Below are 17,801 nucleotides of genomic sequence, written 5' to 3'. Positions count from 1 at the left end.
CACACACACACACACACACACACACACACACACACACACACACACACACACACACACACACACACACACACACACACACACACACACACACACACACACACACACACACACACACACACACACACACACACACACACACACACACACACACACACACACACACACACACACACACACACACACACACACACACACACACACACACACACACACACACACACACACACACACACACACACACACACACACACACACACACACACACACACACACACACACACACACACACACACACACACACACACACACACACACACACACACACACACACACACACACACACACACACACACACACACACACACACACACACACACACACACACACACACACACACACACACACACACACACACACACACACACACACACACACACAATAATAGTGATGTACACACAAGCACATCTTAGTATACATTACAAGACATTCACATAATTCCAGGGAAGCCTCTGTGGGAAAAGCCCTACCTGGGAATCCTGTTGTACTTCTACTAGGTAAGGTATCATCACCCCGGAAACCAAACAAGACAGCACAACATTAGATCAGGCTAGATGACTCACATTGGCCACTAGGAAGATATGGATTAATAGTCATACATATGCTCATCTGGAATGATTACAAACAACAAACACCCAATAACAATTGATGTAGAGGGGGTAGACACACCTTATTTTGTGAATAGGGTTCTTTATAGAGTTTTTATACATTTAGGGTTTACCCACCTATTGACCCACAGTGCTCAGGGTTTATCCACCTATATTTTACGACTACATCCCCCCATATCCAAACAACCATTAATTAACTTCTCCATCAAGATAAACTCATACATTAAATTCAGCTCATAGTAGCTCAATGTCACTTGATGAAAATACAACCAGGTGGAATAGGCTAACATGTTGTTGTGAATGTCACTGTGAATGAGGCTAGTCTTCCCTTACAATAAAAAAAATGCTTTGAAACCAAGTAAACTTACCTACTTGGGACATAAAGGACACAGTGAACTCCCTCCACTTAACCCATGAAAAGGCTGTATAAAACCCTGTATAAATACAATCTACCATGACTATGGCAGAGGCTGAATGTCTACAGTCTATATTTCTCAGTCATGTTGTCATTCTGAAGTAGTGGCCCCTCCCCAGGTCACACACGCTTATGTAAGGCAAAGCCAGGCCAGAATATTCAAAACAGTGGTATATCAACAGTCAACACAAATCACTTCATATCTGAGAGAGAGAGAGAGAGAGGGTTGGGGTGAAAGAGCACACCCTGTCTCACCTAGAATGTTACATTTAAATAACATCTATCAAAGGTGATTTGAATGCAGTTCTTTAATACAGTGAGGGTTTTCTAAGTCCTCTGTATAGTAGGTAATAATGTGAATAATAATGTGGTCAGAACATTTTGTGATCAGAAATGTAATGGCAGCTTTGCATTCTGTTTTGCATATCATTCCAGTCTTTCATGGACATTTACAATTGAGGTCAGTGAGGTGAATAAAAATGTAATTTCCTCACAGTTGACTAACTATTTTCGGGAGATTCAAAATGTGGGGCCGAACAGTCATTAAAACCTGCCTAGATCCTTACAATACAGGGTTGAATCCTAACTTGAGAGACATGCGCAATTGCACATAACTCAAAGTTTGGTGGATATCATACATTGGTGTCAATGGACGTTTTGTGTGAAGGGTTGAAGTTGTTCAGCGCCCTTTAGTCTCTACTACTTTGGTACGACTCAGGGTTCTCCCCAAAGAATGTAAGATGGGAGCTGCGCCACTTTGTGGACTGGCTGCACCACTATGTAAACTATGAAATTGTACTTTATTTGTTATTATTCAAGGCCAGAAACCACACCTAATAGAGTTTTTTTTTGCTCTAGATTGCAGGAAATGGCATTTACAGGTGTTCAAAAATGCCATACTCAGCAGCACCATCTTGTTCAAATATCCTGAGGAGAACCTGCCACTGTATAAAATAATAATTTGCTGCCCTCTGCTGTACATAGGGAAGGTTGCTATCTCGTGGTGTACAGTGAGAATTGCATAAATACCTAATTATTTCAACTCAGTGTCCTTGTGTTTGCTTTCACCACCAGCCCTGTCTTGAGGGCCAAGAGGCATGGCAAGCATAGCTAACACCCTATGCCACCACGGAACATCCAAGTCGTATTGCTATCATTACCTTTATCTGTTGTGCCACTTTAAAGGCACTATGAATCAACTACAGATTGGCTCTCAGAGTATGATGTATTTACAATGCCTTCGGAAAGTATTCAGAAAAACTTTTTCCATATTTTGTTACGTATTCTGAAATGTATTAAATAAATGTTTTTCCTCATCAATCTACACACAAGACCCCATAATGACAAAGATTTTTTTTTTAAATGTTTGTAAATGTATGACTCGAAATTGAGCTCAGGTGTATCCCGTTACCATTGATCATCCTTGAGATCTACAACCTGGACTCCACTTGTGGTAAATTCAATTGATTGGACATGATTTGGAAAGGCATAAACCTATCTATATAAGTTCCCACAGTTGACAGTGCATGTCGGAGCAATGACCAAGCCATGAGGTCAAAGGAATTGTCCGTAGAGCTCCGAGACAGGAGTGTCGAGGCACAGATCTGGGGAAGGGTACCAAAAAATGTACAGTGCCTTGCGAAAGTATTCGGCCCCCTTGAACTTTGCGACCTTTTGCCACATTTCAGGCTTCAAACAAAGATATAAAACTGTATTTTTTTGTGAAGAATCAACTACAAGTGGGACACAATCATGAAGTGGAACGACATTTATTGGATATTTCAAACTTTTTTAACAAATCAAAAACTGAAAAATTGGGCGTGCAAAATTATTCAGCCCCCTTAAGTTAATACTTTGTAGCGCCACCTTTTGCTGCGATTACAGCTGTAAGTCGCTTGGAGTATGTCTCTATCAGTTTTGCACATCGAGAGACTGAATTTTTCTTTTATCAACAAAAGAAATGTACGCTCACCATGCTGCACCTTGGTCCGGTCATTTCCACGATGACAGCGATCGTGACAGAACTACCCACCACAAACAGACCAAGCGGCGTGGCCGGGAGGAGCAGACAAAATGGACATGGGAAGACAGGCTGGAAGGAAAGGGATCCTAGACATGGGAGGAGATCCTGGCTGGAAAGGATCGCCTGCCGTGGAAGCAGCGAGGAAGGCGGAGGCAGCTGGTAAAGGGGCCCAGCGTTACACAGGGTCACGGCTAGCACGGAAGCCCTAAACCAAAAAAGGTTTGGGGGGAGGGGGTGGCACACGGGGAGATTGGCGGAGTCAGGGTTTAGACCTGAGCCAACTCCCCGTGCTTACTGTGGGGAGCATGGTACTGGTCAGGCACTGTGTTATGCCACAAAGATAGATGCCCACCCGGACCCTCCCCTATAGTGTCAGGTTTGCGTCCGGGGTCCGCACCTTTGGGGGGAGGTACTTTGCCTGCTCCACACACCAGGCTTCCAGTGCATCTCCCCAGTCCGGTGAGACCTGTTCCGATTCCACGTACCAGGCCTCCAGTATGTCTCCCCAGCCTGGTAAGCCCTGTGGCAGCTCCACACACCAGGCTTCCAGTACGTCTCCTCAGTCCAGTGAGACCTGTTCCGGCTCCACGTAGGAAGCCTCCAGTGACGATCCATGGCCCGAAGCCTCCAGCGTCGATCCGCAGTCCGGAGCCTCCAGCGACGGTCCCCGGTCCGGAGCCTCCAGTGACAGTCCCAGGTTCGGAGCCTCCAGTGACGGTCTCCAGTCCGGGGACTCCAGCGACGGTCCACAGTCCGGAGCCTCCAGCGACGGTCTCCAGTCCGGGGCCTGCGGTGAGGGTCCCCAGTCCGGGGCCTCCAGCGACAGTTCCCAGTCCGAGGCCTGCGACGAGGGTCCCCAGTCCGGGGCCTGCGGCGAGGGTCCCCAGTCCGAAGCCTGCGGCGAGGGTCCCCAGTCCGGGGCCTGCGGCAAGCGTCCCCAGTCAGGGGCCTGCTGAGAGGGTCCCCATTCCGGAGTAGACAACGAGGGTCCCCGCACCAGAGGCGCCACCAAAGTGGGGGGAGCCAGAGGTGGAGCGGGGTAGGCGTCCCGCACCGGAGCCGCCACCAAGATAGATGCCCACTCGGACCCTCCCCTATAGTGTCAGGTTTGCGTCCAGAGTCCGCACCTTTTGGGGGGGGGGGGTACTGTCCAAATTAGAGCATGACAGACGTAGGTTTACCATGTTGAGAAATAAGGTGATGAAAGAAATCAGACAGGCCAAGGCAAACCTTTTTATTAACATAATTGGTTAAAAAGCAAAGGGAAATTCTAAACTGATCTGGGAGAATCTAAAAAAGTTAACAGGGAAAGACCATAGTAACACTGCAAAAAGACTAGAAATCATGTTGAATAACAATCTAACACAGGATGCAGTCGAAATAGCAATAGCCTTCAATTCCTACTTTATTGACTCTGTCAGGGTACTGACACAGAACCCCTCCACTGGTTTCTTGGGCTCAGTGCTAGTAAATTATGCTCAACCTGTCTTCATCATAGGGGAGGTTTCTGAGTCAAATGTGAACAAGGTGATAAGCTCACCAAAGAACTCTAAATCCAAAGATGTGTTTGGGCTGGACTCTACCTTTCTTAAAAACTACAAAGAGTCACTCATTGGCCCCATTACTAAGGTCACCAACACATCTATTGGTCTCGGGGTGTTTCCAAGGGTATGGAAGTCGGCCATAATAACGGCCATCTTTAAATCAGGCCGACTCTGCTGATGTGAGTAACTACAGGCTCATTAGCATACTACCTGTGGTGTCAAAGGTTGTTGAAAAGTGTGTAGCTGAACAACTGATTGCCCACCTCAACAACAGCACCTTCACATTACACTCCATGCAGTTTGGCTTCAGAGCGAAACACTCCACAGATACGGCCAACTGCTTTCTTCTGGAAAATGTGAAGTCCAAGATGGACAAAGGGGGCATTGTTGAGGCTGTGTTTCTGGACCTAAGGAAGGCTTTTGATACTGTTAACCATGAGATTCTCATCACAAAATTGTCCAAGTTCAACTTTTCCCCTGATGTCTTGAGATGGATGAAATCATACCTTGAAGGCAGAACTCAGTGTGTCAGAGTGACCAATGAGCTGTCGCCCACTCTTAGCTATGATGTGGGTGTGCCCCAAGGGTCAATACTGGGGCCCCTCCTGTTCAGCCTGTACATTAATGATCTGCCTTCTGTCTGTACTGGGTCTGAAGTTAAAATGTATGCAGATGATACAGTGATATATGTGCACGCAAAGAGCAAACAACAAGCTGCACAAGACCTCACTACTGTAATGGTCCAGGTTACAAAGTGACTCAGTGACTCGTGTTTGCATCTCAATGTGAAAAAAACTGTTTGCATGTTCTTCACAAAGAGGGCAACAGATGCTACTGAGCCAGATGTCTATGTGTCAGGGGACAAGCTCCAGGTGGTATCTGATTTTAAGTACCTTGGCATCATACTTGATTCCAACCTCTCTTTTAAAAAGCATGTGAAAAAGGTCATTCAAATAACCAAATTCAACCTAGCTAATTTCCGATTTATTCGAAATTGTTTGACTACAGAGGTAGCAAAACTGTATTTCAAATCTATGATACTCCCTCACTTAACATACTGCTTGACTAGTTGGGCCCACGCTTGCTGTACAACATTAAAACCTATTCAGTCTCTCTACAAACAGGCTCTCAAAGTGCTAGATAGGAAGTCCAATAGCCATCATCACTGTTACATCCTCAGAAAGCATGAGCTCCTGAGTTGGGAAAATCTTGTGCAATACACCGAAGCATGTATTGTATTCAAGATCCTAAATGGACTGGCTCCCCCTCCAGTCAATATTTTTGTTCAACAGAAAATCCAAACATATGGCAGCAGATCCACAAGGTCTGCCATGAGAAGTGACTGTATAGTTCCCTTAAGGAAAAGCACCTTTAGTAAATCCGTTTTCTCTGTGAGAGCTTCCCATGTCTGGAATACACTGCCATCAGACACACATAACTGCACCGCATATCACACTTTCACAAAATGCTTGAAGACATGGCTAAAGGTCAATCAGATTTGTGAACATAATCCCTAGCTGTGTGTTGGCGCTTTCCATGTTATCTGTTGTAGCTTGTGAGGTGTGGTATCATTTTAATCATTTTAGTCAATAAGATTCTTGCTACGTAAGCTTAACTTTCTGAACATTCGAGACGTGTAGTCCACTTGTCATTCCAATCTCCTTGCATTAGCGTAGCCTCTTCTGTAGCCTGTCAACTATGTGTCTGTCTATCCCTGTTCTCTCCTCTCTGCACAGACCATACAAACGCTCCACACCGCGTAGCCGCGGCCACCCTAATCTGGTGGTCCCAGCGCGCACGACCCACGTGGAGTTCCAGGTCTCCGGTGGCCTCTGGAACTGCCGATCTGCGGCCAACAAGGCAGAGTTCATCTCAGCCTATGCCTCCCTCCAGTCCCTCGACTTCTTGGCACTGACGGAAACATGGATCACCACAGATAACACTGCTACTCCTACTGCTCTCTCTTCGTCCGCCCACGTGTTCTCGCACACCCCGAGAGCTTCTGGTCAGCGGGGTGGTGGCACCGGGATCCTCATCTCTCCCAAGTGGTCATTCTCTCTTTCTCCCCTTACCCATCTGTCTATCGCCTCCTTTGAATTCCATGCTGTCACAGTTACCAGCCCTTTCAAGCTTAACATCCTTATCATTTATCGCCCTCCAGGTCCCCTCAGAGAGTTCATCAATGAGCTTGATGCCTTGATAAGCTCCTTTCCTGAGGACGGCTCACCTCTCACAGTTCTGGGCGACTTTAACCTCCCCACGTCTACCTTTGACTCATTCCTCTCTGCCTCCTTCTTTCCACTCCTCTCCTCTTTTGACCTCACCCTTTCACCTCCCCCCTACTCACAAGGCAGGCAATACGCTCAACCTCATCTTTACTAGATGCTGTTCTTCCACTAACCTCATTGCAACTCCCCTCCAAGTCTCCGACCACTACCTTGTATCCTTTGCCCTCTCGCTCTCATCCAACACTTCCCACACTGCCCCTACTCGGATGGTATCGCGCTGTCCCAACCTTCGCTCTCTCTCTCCCGCTACTCTCTCCTCTTCCATCCTATCATCTCTTCCCTCTGCTCAAACCTTCTCCAACCTATCTCCTGATTCTGCCTCCTCAACCCTCCTCTCCTCCCTTTCTGCATCCTTTTGACTCTCTATGTCCCCTATCCTCCAGGCCGGCTCGGTCCTCCCCTCCCGCTCCGTGGCTCGACGACTCATTGCGAGCTCACAGAACAGGGTTCCGGGCAGCCGAGCGGAAATGGAGGAAAACTCGCCTCCCTGCGGACCTGGCATCCTTTCACTCCCTCCTCTCTACATTTTCCTCCTCTGTCTCTGCTGCTAAAGCCACTTTCTACCACTCTAAATTCCAAGCATCTGCCTCTAACCCTAGGAAGCTCTTTGCCACCTTCTCCTCCCTCCTGAATCCTCCTCCCCCTCCCCCCCCTCCTCCCTCTCTGCATATGACTTCGTCAACCATTTTGAAAAGAAGGTCGACGACATCCGATCCTCGTTTGCTAAGTCAAACGACACCGCTGGTTCTGCTCACACTGCCCTACCCTGTGCTCTGACCTCTTTCTCCCCTCTCTCTCCAGATGAAATCTCACATCTTGTGACGGCCGGCCGCCCAACAACCTGCCCGCTTGACCCTATCCCCTCCTCTCTTCTCCAGACCATTTCCGGAGACCTTCTCCCTTACCTCACCTCGCTCATCAACTCATCCCTGACCGCTGGCTACGTCCCTTCCGTCTTCAAGAGAGCGAGAGTTGCACCCCTTCTGAAAAAACCTACACTCGATCCCTCCGATGTCAACAACTACAGACCAGTATCCCTTCTTTCTTTTCTCTCCAAAACTCTTGAGCGTGCCGTCCTTGGCCAGCTCTACCGCTATCTCTCTCAGAATGACCTTCTTGATCCAAATCAGCCTGTGCCATTAAACCCCTACAACTCATCCAGAACGCCGCAGCCCGTCTGGTGTTCAACCTTCCCAAGTTCTCTCACGTCACCCCGCTCCTCCGCTCTCTCCACTGGCTTCCAGTTGAAGCTCGCATCCGCTACAAGACCATGGTGCTTGCCTACGGAGCTGTGAGGGGAACGGCACCTCAGTACCTCCAGGCTCTGATCAGGCCCTACACCCAAACAAGGGCACTGCGTTCATCCACCTCTGGCCTGCTCGCCTCCCTACCACTGAGGAAGTACAGTTCCCGCTCAGCCCAGTCAAAACTGTTCGCTGCTCTGGCACCCCAATGGTGGAACAAACTCCCTCACGACGCCAGGACATCGGAGTCAATCACCACCTTCCGGAGACACCTGAAACCCCACCTCTTTAAGGAATACCTAGGATAGGATAAATTAATCCTTCTCACCCCCCCCCCCCTTAAAAGATTTAGATGCACTATTGTAAAGTGGCTGTTCCACTGGATGTCATAAGGTGAATGCACCAATTTGTAAGTCGCTCTGGATAAGAGCGTCTGCTAAATGACTTAAATGTAAATGTAAATTACTTACATGTAAATGTATGTGTGGAAACACTTTGTTGCTTTTATGAATTTTGTCTTTCTGCTTTTTGTTCTGTGTTGCTATGTCTGTATGCTACATCTTGCTTGTCCTATGTTGCTCTGTCTGTATGCTACATCTTGCTTGTCCTATGTTGCTCTGTCTGTATGCTACATCTTGTGTGTGCTATGTTGCTCTGCCTGTATGCTACGTCTTGCTTGTCCTATGTTGCTCTGTCTGTATGCTACATCTTGCTTGTCCTATGTTGCTCTGTCTGTATGCTATGTCTTGCTTGTCCTATGTTGCTCTGTCTGTATGCTATGTCTTGCTTGTCCTATGTTGCTATTGTCTATTTTGTCATTGTTTTTAATAACCTGCCCAGGGACTGCGGTTGAAAATTAGCCGGCTGGCTAAAACCGTCACTTTTACTGAAACGTTGATTACTGTGCACTGTCCCTGTAAAAATAAAATAAACTCAAACTCAAACTATCGATCCCTAAAGAATAAGAGCAAATCTTAGATACTAATTACTAGACTTCAGCTAGAAATTATGTAAACAAAGGAAAACCACCAAAACATCTACTCTAAGATCAATGAACGCCTGACATATTCTTTACAACAGACACTATCGGGAGCCGCCGACAGAGCTACCACCTTGAGTAACCAGAGAATCTCTGATGAACTGACTCTCCAGCAAACGGACCACAATTCCAATAGCGACAATAGGGGCGTAAATATATTGATTGCAATTATTCCCAAATGAGCGAGCGTTCATGTGCAAAGGATTAGCATTTCAATGAATATAATTATCCACTGCGTGTAGTGATCCATTTTGTCTGTCTTTCTCGCTCCACAACCCCTTTTCTTTGTATAGCAGGTCGTCATATCGGTTTAGCCCAGTAGGGGATCTCCCCTATCATTGTTAGTAACCAATATCTACTGTTTGTTATGTATTTCTGTGATTATTTAGTTAGTAAATAAATGTTTAAGGCAATTGGTGTATGGATGATTCATAGTCTAGACTGGGTTCGTACAGATAACCAACAATTTATGACGTTTGGAATGAGACTGAGGTAAAGAAGAATTCATTAATAGAAGACTGTGTGTATAAAAGAACGGATGTGTACCAAACTCACTAAAAGTGGCAGTAATAAAGCCTCTCTTGAAAAAGCCAAACGTTGACCCAGAAAATATAAAAAACTGTCGGCCTATATCGAATCTTCCATTCCTCTCAAACATTTTCGAAAAAGCTGTTGCGCAGTCTGGTTTTAGACCCCATCATAGCACTGAGACGGCATTTGTGAAGGTGGTAAATAACCTTTTAATGGCGTCAGACCGAGGCTCTGCATCTGTCCTCGTGCACCTAGACCTTAGTGCTGCTTTTGATACCATCGATCACCACATTCTTTTGGCCTGGTTTAGATCTTATCTGTCAGAAAGATATCAGTTTGTCTCTGTGAATGGTTCGTCCTCTGACAAATCAACTGTAAATTTCGGTGATACTCAAGGTTCCGTTTTAGGACCACTATTGTTTTCACTATATATTTTACCTCTTGGGGATGTCATTCGAAAACATAATGTTAACTTTCACTGCTATGTGGATGGGACATAGCTGTACATTTCAATGAAACATGGTGAAGCTCCAAAATTGCCCTCGCTAGAAGCCTGTGTTTCATACATAAGGAAGTGGATGGCTGCAAACTTTCAACTTTTAAACTCGGACAAAACAGAGATGCTTGTTCTAGGTCCCAAAAAACAAAGAGATCTTCTGTTGAATCTGACAATTCATCTTGATGGCTGTACAGTTGTCTCAAATAAAACTGTGAAGGTCCTCGGCGTTACTCTGGACCCTGATCTGTATTTTGACAAACATATCAAGGCTGTTTCAAGGACGTTTTTTTCCATCTATGTAACATTGCAAAAATCAGAAACTTTCTGTCCAAAAATGATGCAGAAAAATCAATCTATGCTTTTGTTACTTCAAGGTTAGACTACTGCAATGCTCTACTTTCCGGCTACCCGGATAAAGCACTAAATAAACTTCAGTTAGTGCTAAATACGGCTGCTAGAATCTTGACTTGAACCAAAAAATGTGATCATATTACTCCAGTGCTAGCCTCCCTACACCTGCTTCCTGTTAAGGCAAGGACTGCTTTTTTTTTAACCTACAAAGCATTACATGGGCTTGCTCCTACCTATCTTTCCGATTTGGTCCTGCCGTACATACCTACACGTACGCTATGGTCACAAGACGCAGGCCCCCTAATTGTCCCTTTTTGTTAATGCATAAATCAAAATCAACTCAAACAAACCCCTGTTGCTGTAGTTATGTAGTTGCTATAAACATAGTCTGCAGGTTGGGAAGACCGCTGGCCTAGTAGGTGCAATACATTAGAGGGGGTTAAAAAGTATTGTAATGAAACAGCAGGGAGCAGGTCTCGAAACCTCGACCTTCTGAACCCGAGGTCCGGCGCGCTATCGACTGGACCGCAAAAGCACTACTCCCTCCTTTCAAAGAGCGCAAACCCAGGGTCGTTATACTTCTCCCTCCGTTCAAAGAGCGCGTCCTCGCGCTAGCTTGCGGCTGTACGTCTTACAGGAACGCGCTCACCGGCCAAGCACACGCACTGTCGTGGATGCGAGGTCCGATCACTTCTGACACCATGCTCGTGCGCAAACACTTCTCCCTCCTTTCAAAGAGCGCAAACCCAGGGTCGTTACAGTATCTTAGCATCAGTAGTCTTGTCCACCCATGCTCTTTTACATGGAACCGGGCTTAAAGACAGTCGGTAACCAACGTTAGATTTACGCTTAGCCAGTTACATCATTGCAATGAGCTATTAGTGTACAGTAGACTACATAAAGTAGGTTCTCTCGCACCTTCGAAGTCTTCACTTTTCTGCAGTGTCCAAAAAGCAACTGTAGCTTCTGCGTCGATGTCAAACCAATATTTATTTTGCCCTTATCTATATCTGCACATTATATATAACATATTCCACCTTCCATCAAGATAGCTTTAAAGTTGCCGTATCCTTAAGCTGTGTATATTGCATGCATGTACAGTAGCTAGGTCTACTTTCGTTTTTAAAGTATTTTAGACCCGGTATCACGCGGTCGCCTTGGTGACGGGATACCCATGCAAACGCTCGTCTATAGTCCAAATTCGCGCCTATTTATTGCACAACTATACAACCCCAAATTAACAGTAAGCATGTTAACATTTGTAGCTCTTTCACATAGCCTACGTTTAGCATATTAATTAAGTGTATGGTTTTATAAAATCATTAAGGCATGAATGCATGTAGGCTTTATGTGGAACTTTTGAAGAGACAAAACAGACACAATGCTCAATTATGAGAGCTGTTCAGTTTATTCTTGAAATGTTATTATAGCTTTTCTAAAATGGGATAATTGCCTCCTCTTGCTGCCTTTTTGGTCAATTAATTGTGCAAACTCAATATTGAAATGCCAATTGAAATTCATACAATATCACAACAAAAAAGCCTGTACCAACAATATGTATACTAAACAAAAATATAAATGCAACACGAAACAATTAAAAATATTTTATTGAGTTACAGTTCATATAAGCAAATTAGTAAATTATAATAAAATCATTAGGCTTAATCTATGGATTTCGCGTGACTGGGAATACAGCTATGCAGCTGTTTGTCACAAATACCTTAATAAATAAATAAAGTAGGTGCGAGGATCAGAAAAACAGTCAGTATCTGGTGTGACCACCATTTGCCTCATGCAGCGTGAGTTGATCAGGCTGTTGATTGTGGCCTGTGGAATGGTGTCCCACTCCTCTTCAATGGCTGTGCGAAGTAGCTGGACATTGGCGTGAACTGGAACACACTGTCTTATACGTTGATCCAGAGCATCTCAAACAAGCTCAATGGGTGAAAGGTCTGGTGAGTATGCAGGCCATGGAAGAACTGGGACACTTTCAGCTTCCAGAAATTGTGTACAGATCCTTGCAACATTATCATGTTGAAACATGAGGTGATGGCAACGGATGAATGGCACAACAATGGGCCTCAGGATCTCATCACGGTATCGATCGCTGTGCATTCCAATTGCCGTTGATAAAATGTAAATTTTGTTCGTTGTCCATAGCTTATACCTGCCCATACCCTAACCCCACCATGGGGCACTCTGTTCATAACATTGACATCAGCAAACTGCTCGATCACACAACGCCATAGACGTGGTCTGCGGTTGTGAGGCCGGTTGGATGTACTGCCAAATTCTCTAAAACGACATTGGAGGCAGCTTATGGTAGAGAAATGAACATTAAATTCACTGGCAACACCTCTGTTGGACATCTACTGTACGCAGTCAGCGTGCCAATCACATGCTCCCTCAAAACTTGAGACATCTGTGACATTGTGTTGTATGAAAAAAATGCACATTTTAGAGTGGCCTTTTATTGTCCACATGTGTAATGATGTTTAATCAGCTTCTTGATATGCAACACCTGTCAGGTGGATGGATTATCTTGGCAAAGGAGGAAAGATCAGTAACAGGAATGTAAACATATTTGTGAACAACATTGGAAAGAAATAAGCTTTTTGTGCGTATGGAACATTTCTGGGATATTTTATTTCAGCTCATGAAACATGGGACCAACACTTTACAGGTTACATTTATATTTTTGTTCAGTATACATTTGTACATAATGAAAATGTTATGAGATACTCCAATATTTTCTAACATAAATGGTTATTGCTAGCTATATGGAGTGGGATGAGCTTCTTTCTGTGTCATTGTACAAAAACATTGCTTATTTCACATGCTGATAACAGTAGCCTAGGTGGGTGTATTTTGACACAGGTCACATTGCTTTTTTGGAGAACTGGTCTGGAGAACTGGACCTGCATTGGTTTTTACAAAATGTATGTTGTGCACAAAAAAAAAACATTTTGAGAAGTAATTTAACTTTCACAATATTCATTATTTTTCAATCAAATGTTTCTAGGAGTATCATTTTGAACATACAAATTATTTTAGAACTGTTTCTGATTGAGGCTGGCACATGAGTAGGCACATAGAATGGCAGTGTGACATGACCAAACCCTTTGGTAGTCAAGGCACATCTACCAGCACATTGTATGTTATTGAGACTCATTCAATATTTTCAGAGTTGGGGATAAGGGGTTGAGTGGGGAAAAATTAATCAATTCACATACACAGCCTTAGACTTTACACATAAATAATGATAATGATGATAATAATAAAATATATTTTTTAATCATTTTGGAAACCAAGCTTTGCCATCAAAGATAAATGTAGGGCAAACTATGCCCTCACCTTTCATAAAAATACGCTTTATCTAATACTAACTCACTAAGCTGTTTTTTAAATGAAATATACTGACTTTCTTGTGTCTAGCTAAAGTTTATGTGAGTAAAAATATTCTTTAGGGGGGCTTTTTTCATTGTGATCCAGGGCCTTGTGAGTTGTTGTTAATGTGATCCCGGGCCTTGTGAGTTGTTGTTGTTGTTGTGATCCAGGGCCTTGTGAGTTGTTGTTGTGATCCAGGGCCTTGTGGTTGTTGTTTTTGTGATCCAAGGCCTTGCGAGTTGTTGTTGTTGTGATCCAGGGCCTTGTTGTTGTTGTTGTGATCCAGGGCCTTGTGAGTTGTTGCTGTTGTCAAGTCCATCCAGAGGGAAGGGCTTCTTGTCTCTGTGATTGGTTGCTGTGGATGTCTCTGTGACCGTGAGCAGAAACTGTAGATGCCTGTTCTATATTTTGCTGTTATTTCGTGTTACATTGCTCTCCTCTTCTCTTTTTATCTGTCTCTCTCTCTCTAACTGTCCTCCCAGTGTTAGGAGAAGAGAAAAGTGTGTGAGTGAGCATGGAGCACGGAGACCACCGTGCTAAGGGCCAGAGGGAGAACGAGGGGTCGTAGGTCAACGCTGGAGCTGACAGCTGGATGGAGGGAATAAAAAATAAATGAAGAAGGATGTCTTATGAAGGACAGAATAAAGGGTCAGATGCAGGGGTGAAAGTAAGGCGGTCCGGTACGGCGTCGCAGCAAAATAAATAGTGGGGGTACGCCATACTGGTAAAACATGAGGCTATCACAATAACTAAAACCAAATGTCAAGAAAACTGGAGGCTATTACACCACTATTTATCATTAGGCTACCGCATGTCAGAGGCATGAAAAATGAGTGAATGGACAAGTAAACAGTTGGTATAGCCTACGCCCTAACATGCAATGTGGTTAGACGAGAACACTGAAATTTTGCCAAGGAAGAGATGAATTGCCGACACCAAGACGCACACGGACAGTAGTGGATACATAAATTCTGGCCTAATGACAAAATGTCATTACACTTTGTGGTGTTTGAGGAACAGATGTCTCTTTCCATTCACCACTGCTTGGAGGCTGGAAATATGTTTCTAGTGGATGAACGTGTATGGGTAGCCTAGTAAAGGAGCTTCTTTGAAGTGACTAAAAACATCAAGACTGGTTGTGATTATGCCACAATAAAATGTAATACATTTCAAAAGGTAAATTATAAATCTTTACGACTAGGCCCACAGAGATCCTACTGAAGTAATAGGGATTCTAAATGTAATTCTATGATTAAGCATGTGCACACATAGGAGGTCCCGTACTTTCACCCCTGGTCAGATGAGAAAGAAGAGAACCCCAGTGCCTTTGGACGTAAACATAATGTTTTGGTAGCACTTACTTTACGGTACTGAAATGACCAGGTATTACTTAAAAATAGACAGTGACATGTTAATAACACAGTACTAATGATTTACGTGCTCGTTTGTTGAGGATTGATTAAAACAAGCACAACTGGTTATCATTAGGTAACAAGTAGTTACCAATTGTGTTAAATAAGTACCAGAAAGTAACCATTGATACCACATATTTTTCCTAGTAAACACACCAAGTTAATACCAGAGGAAAAAGTACTGTAAATACTGTAAAAAAAACTCTTGTAAAATATTGAACGAGGAAGTCACATGCACACTCTTTGTGCTTGTCACACTCTACATTTACATTTGACATTTTAGTCATTTAGCAGACGCTTTTATCCACAGCAACTTACAGTAGTGAGTGCATACATTTTCATTAAAAAAATTCTCCCTATACTGGTCCCCCATGGGAATCAAACCCACAACCCTGGCTTTGCAAGTGCCATGCTCTACCAACTGAGCTACACAGGACATCCTCTACACATCACTTACTTGCAAGTACAGTACCTTCAAAATTAAGACAGAGTGTGTGCCCACAGTACAGTGCGTGGGATTAATTCCATTTAAATTCAGTCAATTATAATGGAATTGACCCCAACCTTTGTAGAGTGTATGTGCATTTTTGTTTGCACAATTCCCAAGTTATGCAGAAATCCAGATTTGGGAATTTTGGGAAAGTTACCGGAATTTTGCAACTCCAGTCACACTGTTGAGATGGGATAACATTGTTACGAAGAAGGTTAAAATTATGTGAAATAGTATTTTTTTTAAACAAAATTACAATACTTAAAAGGCACTTTATTCATAGAATGACCCATATAGCAATGTATAGGATGTGTGTTTACCTCTACAGCTCTTTCCGTCCCTCTGCAGCATCCCAGTCACACAGCTACACACAGCTCCCATGCCTTTACTGGTGCAGATCTGCTCACAGCCCCCGTTCCCCACCTCACACCAGTCCGACTCTAATATACACAAAATTGTGAATCGCACACATACTGGTATTTACACAAGTGCATGCATACACTCAGGCGACATGTCTGTATCACATACATGCACGCACACACACACTAGGGGAACACTGATCTGTACCTCTCCTTCTGATGGGTCCTACAGTGAGGATCTGCTCCTTGTGATTGCTGTAGTCCGTGTACATCCTCCTGTTGTGGGGACAGTTCTACACACACACACACACACACACACACACACACACACACACACACACACACACACACACACACACACACACACACACACACACACACACACACACACACACACACACACACACACACACACACACACACACACACACACTTGTATTAAGGTGGCATACCATAGCCATTGTAAGCTTAGCTATTCTAAGCATGCTTCAAAACATGTTAGATTTGTTATCATTTGCCGCTTATAAAAACTGGACAAAGACAAAACTGGTTCCGGATTTAATTCAGTGTTCATCACCATGTTCAGGGTTTCCTCACCACTTTGCAGGCATTGATCTCGTGGTCACACAGCGACACGTCACAGTGGAGGTGGACCTCGTCATAGTCCCCAATGAACTTGAAGACTGTGACGTGGAAGCGGCAGGTGAGGGACACCCCATTCTCAGCCATGCCTATGGTGTTATCCTTGATGTTGGGACAACTTCATAGATAAAGAAAGAGAAGTTAGTGTGGTCCTTTGTTTTCGTACAATACAACCTAACGTCTGTTCCTAACGTCTGTCCATCCGTCTGTCTGTCATTTGTGCAATTTATAGGGGATAGGGTTCTATATTGGCTGCAGACATGTGGTATGTTATTTTGAGCCTACCCTCTTTCTATGATGATGTAGCGGAGACGGTCGCTGCTGTAGCGGGACGGCGTGGCCCAGCACATATTGACGATAAGGATGAGCTGGTTCTCGTCGGCTCCCTCCACAAACACCCCCACGAAGAGGATGTCCCGCGTGCTCAGCACCACCTCGCCCTCGCGGTACGGCTGGTGGTACGACGAGTTCTTGTACAGTGCCATCTTAGTGATGAAGTTACCCTCCTGGGTGGGGAGGGTGAGGTTGATCACACTGGAGAAAGGGTTTAGGGAGAGAGAGATACAGGAAGGGGGGAGAGAAGGTGAGGGATATCATTGAGGGACCTCATCGAATAAACTCTATAACAAGTCAGGCGATGGAAAACATTGGTCTTGTGTGGAGCAGTACTTTTCTGTACACGCATGCGCGGGCTACACAGAGAAGTATCGCTTGAGATCAACGGAATGCTATAACGTTGCGGATAAAGTTGTAATGACACAATTTCATGTGTACAACATGAACATACAACGAGCATGAGAAAGTGTATCACTGGTGGGCAGGTTTCTCCAAACCAAGTTAAATCGCAAAAAAAAAAGTGTCTGGACACTTCTATAACATGCCAAATACATTTTTGGTTAAAAAAAAAGAAAA

At 44.4% G+C, this 17,801-nt stretch overlaps 1 protein-coding gene across 2 annotated transcripts in view; it reads right to left on the bottom strand.

Moving 5' to 3' along the window:
* Window positions 1-12,188: 12,188 nt before the first annotated feature.
* Window positions 12,189-17,801, bottom strand: part of LOC118389902 (alpha-tectorin) — a 47,704-nt gene continuing 42,091 nt past the window's right edge. For both annotated transcript variants that reach the window (XM_035779864.2, XM_052529693.1), the window contains 5 exons: window positions 17,175-17,423; window positions 16,845-17,007; window positions 16,456-16,540; window positions 16,209-16,328; window positions 12,189-14,574 (listed from right to left, as the gene is read on the bottom strand). In XM_035779864.2, coding sequence (XP_035635757.1) covers window positions 14,471-14,574; window positions 16,209-16,328; window positions 16,456-16,540; window positions 16,845-17,007; window positions 17,175-17,423 — 721 coding nt within the window. In that variant the 3' untranslated portion in view covers window positions 12,189-14,470. The remainder of the gene's footprint in view (window positions 14,575-16,208; window positions 16,329-16,455; window positions 16,541-16,844; window positions 17,008-17,174; window positions 17,424-17,801) is intronic.

Source organism: Oncorhynchus keta, chromosome 11 (assembly GCF_023373465.1).
Source record: "Oncorhynchus keta strain PuntledgeMale-10-30-2019 chromosome 11, Oket_V2, whole genome shotgun sequence".
NCBI lineage: Eukaryota > Metazoa > Chordata > Actinopteri > Salmoniformes > Salmonidae > Oncorhynchus > Oncorhynchus keta.
Note: the sequence above shows the minus strand (reverse complement) of the source record. Positions and strands in the feature narration are given on the sequence as shown.